General features: G+C 53.2%; 3 protein-coding genes across 6 annotated transcripts in view; 2 read left to right on the top strand and 1 right to left on the bottom strand.

Moving 5' to 3' along the window:
- Positions 1-7,829, top strand: part of LOC115636335 (protein ABHD15-like) — a 575,307-nt gene that overhangs the window by 35,184 nt on the left and 532,294 nt on the right. The window lies entirely within an intron of this gene.
- Positions 102-5,898, bottom strand: SRR (serine racemase). Its single transcript, XM_030536298.1, has 6 exons — positions 4,722-5,898; positions 3,886-4,018; positions 3,143-3,246; positions 2,931-3,050; positions 2,648-2,722; positions 102-1,971 (listed from the first exon to the last, which is right to left on the bottom strand). Exons 1-6 carry the CDS (start codon positions 4,962-4,964, stop codon positions 1,633-1,635), a joined length of 1,014 nt encoding a protein of 337 aa, XP_030392158.1. The 5' UTR covers positions 4,965-5,898; the 3' UTR covers positions 102-1,632.
- Positions 6,200-7,829, top strand: part of SMG6 (SMG6 nonsense mediated mRNA decay factor) — a 149,150-nt gene continuing 147,520 nt past the window's right edge. For 3 of the 4 annotated variants that reach the window (XM_030536255.1, XM_030536254.1, XM_030536258.1), the window contains exon 1: positions 6,247-6,340. In XM_030536255.1, the coding sequence (XP_030392115.1) occupies positions 6,247-6,340 (94 nt within the window). Of the gene's footprint in view, positions 6,341-7,829 lie in introns of all 4 variants that reach the window. The other variant, XM_030536256.1, reaches the window with a different exon arrangement.

The following is a 7,829-nucleotide window of genomic DNA, read 5'->3' as shown; positions in this document are numbered from 1 at the left end:
TCCACCTGTCTTCCCTTGCCAGCAGTCAGAAGTTTAGGGTTGCCTCGGGCATGGGGTTGCATCTCTGACCATCTTGGCTAATAGCCATTGATGGACCATCCTTTATCTCATTCTTCACTGAACCCAGTTATACTTTTGGCCATCAACATCCCATGGCAGTGAGTTCCACAGTTTAACTTGCCATTGTGTGGGAAAAGTACTTCCCCTTGTTTGTATTAAACCTGCTGCCTATTAATTTCATTGGTAGTGGGTTTCATATGGAGTGAAAGGGTCAATAACACTTTTTTCACTCCATTCATGATTCTATAGACTGTCCTCTTTTCTCTAAGCTAACAGCCCTAATCTTTTTAGTCTCTCCTCGTATGGAAGCTGTTCCATATCCTTAATCATCTTTGTTTTCCTTCTCCAAATCTTTTCCACTATATCCTTTTTGAGGTAAGTAGACCTGAACTGGACACCGTATTCATGGTGTGGGTACATGGTGTGAGCATTACAATATTCTGTCTTATTTTCTATCCATTTCCTCACTGTTAGCTTTTTTGACTGCTGTTGTGCATTGAACTGAGGTTTTCGGAGAACTATCCATTGTGACTCCAAGATCCTTCTTGAGTGGTAATCACTAATGTAGAACCTATCATCATATGTCTGTAGTTGGGATTATTTTTGCCAGTGTGCATCACTTCACGCTTATCAATGTTGAATTTCATCTGCCAGTTCCTGAGAGTGCCCCCCGTGACTCTTGATTAATGAATAATTTTGTATCATCTGCAGACTTTGCAGTTTTGCTGTTCGCTCCCTTTTCCAGATCATTATTGGATACGTTGAACAGCACAAGTCCCTGCACAGAGCCTCAGGGGACCCCACTAATCGCTCTGCATTATGAAAACTGACTATTTATTCCTACCCTTTGTTTCCTATCTTGAACCAGTTACTGAGCCTTATTCTATGTCTACTTAGTTTTCTTAAGAGCTTGTGGTGTGGGGCCTTGTCAAAGGCTTTCTGAAAAAACCAAGTACACCCTCCAAGAATTCTACTAGATTGGCGAGGCATGACTTCTCTTTACAAATGTGCGATTGACTCTTCTCCAATAAACTGTGTTTGTCTAACTTAGAGCCTGTGGGCAGGAAGGAGCCCTGTCCCATAAGAGCACAGGGTCAGACTTTACCACAGTCTCCTGCTGCTGAACACACAAGTGATCTCTCCAAGCAGCATGGGCTTGGGCCCAAGGCAGGGGGTAGCTGAATGAAACTCATTCCAACTGCCTGCCTTAGAGAGGCTGAGACCAGCTCTTGGGCTGCAGCCACCTGTACCAGGTTAAGAGTAGCACCAGCTGCTCCTTGAGATGACAAGGTTTCCCCACTTCCTTAGAAATCACAATCCTTTTGCTCATGTTGTTTTTTATTATTACAGTAACTCCTAGAGGCCCCACTGTGCAAACACAGCACCAGGCTCTAAGAAACAGCCCAGTTCCTCACTCCTGGGAGAAGTGGCTCTCAAGGCTGATCAATTTCCATTTTCCTCTTTGCCAGGTGGGCTGAGCCAGGCCAGGGAACCTAGGTCTATGTTTCCTCCACACAGGAAATGGAGGAGGCCCAGCCAGCATGGCAGAGAGCGATCATCCTTTGAAGGGGATCACGACTCCTGCTTCACGCTACAGCATGGAAGGGCAAGGTGGTGGAGGGAGGACAATGTGTAAACGGAGGCACCTGTGCCAGAGGGCTGAGCCATTACAGCATGGAGGTGCTTGGAGTTAATGCTTACCTGGATCTCCTCTTCTGTGACTGTCAGCACATCATCCACCAAATCCTTAATGATAGGCCAGGTGTTCGGTCCAATGCTGGTTTTAACACTGTCTGCTATGGTGTCGGGGGGGTGACGGTTGGGGGTGAGTTCCCCTGTCACCTTTGACCTGTAGCAGTCATCTGCATTGCATGGTTCAGAAGCATACACTCTTATGTCTGGTCTCAAAGCCTGCCCAAAGGAAGAGCAGGGGGTGAGTCTGGAACTTGCTGGTGAACATGGCAAGCCAGGCCACCTCATTGTGCCTTAACTCCCATGTTCCATAGCAGTTTTGGCTGGGGCAGGCCTTTCGCCTGCCATGGCATCTTCCCCTCCAGAAGAGTGTGTCTGGCATTTGCTGGTGTGACGAATCAGAGAGCAATCATTTTTGAGCCAGGAGCAGGTTCCTTCTACTGCGGGCAGAGGGCGAGCTTCTCCTAAGGGCAACTAATCTCCTTACTCGGCATTGCAACTCGCCCTGAAGGATGACCGAGTGCCCAGCTCTCCTCAGGCTGCCAGTATCTCCCATCTGCCTCTGTTCCTGCTGGAAGGGGCACCATTTTATTCTGTATTGTGGCATGAGGCTTAAACTAGAGTGTGTGTCGGCTGCAGTGATCTGTCCTGGTTGCTTTCGTTGCAACCTGGACCAGCAGGGGAGAGTGCTAACAAACTCTACAGTACCTCCTGATCCAAACACAGAGAGGGTCAACTACAAATCCAAGCTGCATGAGAGACTGCTGAGTTCAGATGCTATGTGAATCAGAGAACTTCCTCCTCACAAGATGAAGTGCTCATTTTCGGGCACAGTAACTCCTCAGTCCCCCCATTCCTGGGGAGAGAGAGAGAGCCAAAATAGGAGACTTCTTACCTTGACGGCCACTGCTATTCCAGCAACCATTCCTCCTCCTCCAACGGGAACCACCAGTGCATTCACTTGGGGTACCTAGCACAACAGAGACCAAGAGATGAACGCTGTCTTGTGAGTGCTCTCAGAACCACAGACATGCTCCCAAACAGCTCACTCCCTGGAGGCCGGCTCCAAGTCCTGATGGACTAACTGGCTGCCCTGACCTCTCTGCAGCACGAGCAGATGTGTCCCCCTGCTTGTTCTCTTCTGCCTAATCTGAATAGTACCGGGGAGGAGGTCTCACCTGCTGCAGTACCTCCAGTGCTATAGTGCCTTGGCCTGCAATCACAGCAGGATCCTGATTGGGATGCACCATCACACCTTCCTTCTCCTGAACTGTCCGAGCTGCCACCTCCATTCGGGACTGGGGAGACAGACCAGGCACAAAAATTAATGCCCCCGTGTGTGAACAAAGCCAAAGTACCCTGCTGTGCTGCCCCCCTCCCTCCCCATTACCTCGTCAGTGGGCTCACATAATATCAGCCTGGCTCCATATGAGCAGATGGCAGCTTTCTTACAGAGTGGCGCTGTGCGAGGCACCACGACATAGGCAGGAATCCCTGTGGAATGAAAGGACTGGATAATGATGGGGGCCTGGCCGCAGAGGCACATCCCCTGCTCGTCTGGGAGTGGGCTGGACAGACGTGGAACAGAGGATACCACTGGGAGAGAAAACCAACTCAGTTGTGATCAGGCCCTTTGCAGGTAACCACCGTGGTGGTGCATGCGGGACAGGGATCCGAAACTGCATTAGAGCTCAGCTGCACCCTGTGTTGCTGCAGTGGGAGTTCCTGGCTCTATCTGCACCAGCCTGTGGATGCATCCAAGCAGGGAAACACTTGGCCCTGCTGGCTAACAGTCCTGTCTGGGATTAACTCCCCCGGCTGGGTGGCAAAGACCTGGGGCTTGCTTACTCCAAGGAATCCCCATGTGTAGTTAAGTCAGGCAGGGACTGAGTTGCAGGATGGATGGTGAGCCTACTGGGAGCCAGAGCTGCGCTGTGGCATTCTGCTCCTGAGCACTGGCAGGCTTCCTCTAGGCTAACCAATGACCTCTCATGGGAAAACCCCAGCTGAAAGACCTGAGCAAAGGGCTGCCCTTCCCTTACTGCTCTCAGCAGCTCCTCTGCTGCTGGAGAAATGAAAGGGCAAGTGAGGAGCCCCCAGCCCCACATGGCCAAGAATTTGTCTCCCTGTTACCTTCCACTTTAGCTGCAAAGGCAAGAGCTTGGCCATGGTTTCCACTACTGTGTGTCACAACAGCCTTGGGCTGCTCTCTGTCACCCTGGGCTGCAGGAACCAGACTTCTGACAGCATTCAGTGCGCCTCGGATCTGAGGAGAGATCACAGGTTGAGTGAACCTGCAAAGGAGGCAAAGCCTCAGCTCTCCATGCTCAGATGGGGCAGGGGTTTGCTGCTGCTGTTGTGACCTAGCTGAGAGCAGCAAAGGTAGGTGGAGAAGCTGCTCTCCTGCACCTCTTTTAATGGCTGCTTTCCCCAGCAAGGTGGCAGCTGTGGATCCCTGGAACGAGTACAGCACCAATGCCAGCTTCCCTTCCTCCCCCTGAGCCCCTAACTGCAGGAGTCCCTCAGAGTCTGTAATGACCCCCTGAACCATCTCTTTCTGGGGCTGGCGCTGGGGCTGCCAAGAAGTGCTTGTAAGTGGGGGCTGCCCAGTAGGAAGTGGACAGGGGCCACCAGCCTTGTTTCCTGGGTGTAGAGGAATGGTAATTTCTAGTCCTTATTGCTCTGGAACAAGAGTTGAATTGTCCCCACAGGCAGGCAGGGCCTGAGGGCCAACCTGCCAGTGGACTCATACTACATGTTCTGCAGCATTTAAGTGCTGAAATGAGCGATTCTCCCTTTGTACAGATGCTAATGAGGCACACTTTTGTATCTGAGCAATTGCTTCTCAAATCCAACCCTGGTCAGATCCTGTACCCTTTCCTCTGAGATAGCAGAGCTAGGCAGGAGGGTGGGTGAGGCACCTCTCCCCCCCACCCCCCTGCACTGTGCCACTGATGTCTCAGCTTTACCTTAAAGGAACCAGTCTTCTGGAAGAGCTCACACTTGAAGAAGAGTCTGTGGCCGGCTAACTTGTCTAGGCTGGAACTGGTTAGGATGGGGGTGAGGTGGATAAGACCATGGAGACTTGACTGTGCAGCTTCAACATCTGCCAATGAGATGCAGTACGGAGAGGACATGTTCCATAAGCTGAGGAGGGGAACAGAGAGGCTGGAAACATCCTGCGGCTGGAGGGAGCCTGCCTCAGCAGTCATGGAAGGAGTGCAGAGCAGAACAGCACAGCGGGTCCTAATACTCCATTCCAAATCAATGTCTCCTTAGATGTGTTTGGACACGGTTTTGGGCCCAAAACACAGGGCGGGGTTAATTTTTAAACACTTGACAAATTTGAAATTTAAAAGGAAAGTCCATGAAAGCAATTTTGCTGCTGGGTTAGGATGGTTGTCACAACAGCCTGCAGCTGTGCACTAGTGCCAGAGCCAGCTCCAGAGATGTTTGTGTTCTCTGTATGGCAAGAAAGGAGCCAGCTCCTGCAATGGCTTGTATGCAGGGAGGGTGTCATAGGATTACCTGTTCACCAGAGAAATCCAGTGGCTGAGTGCTATGTTGCACTCTGCCTTTCTGTGAACACTCAAGGTAAGCACCAGCTCTATTTGAATAGTGTTTACCTATTACTATAAGTAAATATTTCTGTTTGTGGACGTGGCCGAGAGAAACAGTGCTCCTAGTTTACTGTGCACCATGCTGCAAGTGCCCTTCCCAGGCCCTGGGAAAGGGGAAACAGTGAGAAACGGAAGAAGACTAAAACCCCAGGAATGGGGCAGAGGGCGCACAGTAGCCACTGTGGGAACTCAAACGACGGGGCAGTGTAAGTGCACAGCCTTGCCCCTGTTTGCAGCAGCCCCTGCCCCTGGCAATAGGAGGTTTCCTCGGTGGGATTGTTGCTGGAGTGACGGACTTGGCCAGATCTGCACTAGTTTTAACGAGTTAGAACAGCGGGGGGAGATGGCGAGAGGAATCTGCTTTTCTGAATCACTTCTGCACCTGCCCCCTCTTCAGCTGCACTGCTCCAGCTGGTGTCCCCTAGGAGCGATCCCTGCGCTGGGCTCCCTGCCCTGCTCCCTTTCCCGGTGGGTGTCCAGGCGCAGGGGTAGCAGCTCCACGGGCGCTAAGCTTTGCTGGGCGTTACAGGCCCGGCCGCGCCACGGTGAGGGCCGGGTCCGGGTCCGGCACGCGGGCAGCAGCCGCACGGGGGCGCTCACCTGGCCCGGGCCGCTCTCGCCAGCGCTCTGCGGCCTGGTCCCGGCGCTGTCGGACTGGGACTTCTGAGCTCCCGTCAGTCAATCCCCGCGGCGGCCTGGGATAGGGTGAGCGGCGCCGCGGGGCGGGCCAAAAGCCGCCGCGGGACGTGGGCTGAGGGGGCGTGTGCGCTGCGGCGGCTGGCGCTCGGCTTGGCGCATGCGCGTTAGGAGCGGAGGATTTGGGCCCGCCCGGCTGCCGTCTGCCCCCGCCCGCGGGAGTGGGGCGGGAGCGAAGATGGCGGCGGAGCTGGAGCGGGTGCGCATCTCGGCCGCGGAGCTGAGGGGGAGCCTGGCGGCGTTGGGGAGGGCCCCGGGGGGCGGGGGCCGAGGTGAGACTTCAGGGCCGGCGGGCTGGGCCCCTCCCCCGCCCCGCCCCGCAGAGCCCCGCGACCCCCGGGCCGGGCCGGGCCGGGCCGGGCCCCGCCGCGAGGGAGCAGCTGCGGCCCGAGCTCGCCTCGCGCGAGGGGAATCGGGGCCACGCGAGCTCGCAGGTCGCGTTGGAGCCGTTGGCTGCCGTGACTGCCGACTCGCCTGAGCCCCGGGGCTCGCCTGGGGGGTCCTGCTGGGGAGCTCGGGATCGGGTCAGTCTGTGCAATGCGTTAAAGGTGCCGTGGGGCTCTGCCCCCGGGCCTGCCAGTGTGGCCCCGTCCGTGTGGATCTGTGACAGACCCAGCCGGAGCGGGGGGGCCTGAAACTGAGGAGACCCAATATGTGCAAAGTACACAAACTGAAAACACGGAAGAGTACCCCCCCCCCAACACTTTCTCTTTTAGGAATGTGAGGTGCTCCGTGTAACAATAAATAGTTTTCTGGCAAAAGTGTGATTTTACATGGATCACATCCTCTCAAAATAAAGTTCCTTATTGTGCTGGGTGCAGCTGATTAGTTGCAGAACCTTGTTCTGGGTCTGAATTTATTTCTGCTGCAAGGCTACTGGATTGAATCTCCCCTTCTTGTGTGTAGCTATGAGTGCTCTAACTTCTCCAGTTCTCTTTGCAGTTTGGTTTTGTCATCTTATGTGAGGGCCACCTCTCCATTGTTGGAGTTCAGTTTACATCAAAGGAACACTCAGCATTGAAATATGTGCGGCACAGAGAGGGGTCTTGAGTTTACTTGATGCTCGAGTCCAGAAAACCTCTGTACATGCTGAAAAGAGTCTGTATTGGGCTGCAGTTAGCCCTAAATTTGTGAAAACTGATAGATGCTATCACTATTGGGCCAGAAGTAGCTACACAGCTTGCCTGCACTTCCTGTTTGAGAACACTATGTTCATGAGAACTTAATGTCAATAATCCGTCTATGGTATTCTGAAAGCTGCACATGCCAGCAGAGGTATATTTCCATCCTCTTAAGTTCCTTCTGCCCACTTCCAAGTGCAGAGCTTGCTTACGCTGTGCTACTGGCCAGCGGTGACCAGTTAGGTTCTGCAGAGCTCTTGGCCTGCGTTCTCATCTTTGCCGGCTTCTTATGTTGTGCTTTTCAGTGCTGGTCTCCATTTCATTGCTGGTGTGGTTCATCATCCATTTCATTTTGCTGCACGGCTGCCCATTATTGCAGCAGCTTCCCACTATATCAGTGTCCCCAAGTACTCATTCCCAGAGGTCTCTGAGTATAGCACTGCACATCTAGTAAATGAATTCCAGTCACCCTCTCTGCCATTTGCTTCCCCATCTGCAAAAGGGGGTTACCTGCCTCCTGGGGACAGGTGAAGAGGGAGTGGGTTGTAAGAGTTAGTTAATTAAGGTTTGTACAGTGCTTTGAGGATGAAAACTGCTAGATAAATGCAAAGGATTACTAAAGGCAATCCGTCCCATTGTC

This window comes from Gopherus evgoodei, chromosome 17, assembly GCF_007399415.2.
Source record: "Gopherus evgoodei ecotype Sinaloan lineage chromosome 17, rGopEvg1_v1.p, whole genome shotgun sequence".
Taxonomy (NCBI): Eukaryota; Metazoa; Chordata; order Testudines; family Testudinidae; genus Gopherus; species Gopherus evgoodei.
The sequence above is the reverse complement of the archived record's forward strand: the minus strand, read 5'-3'. Positions and strand labels throughout refer to the sequence as shown.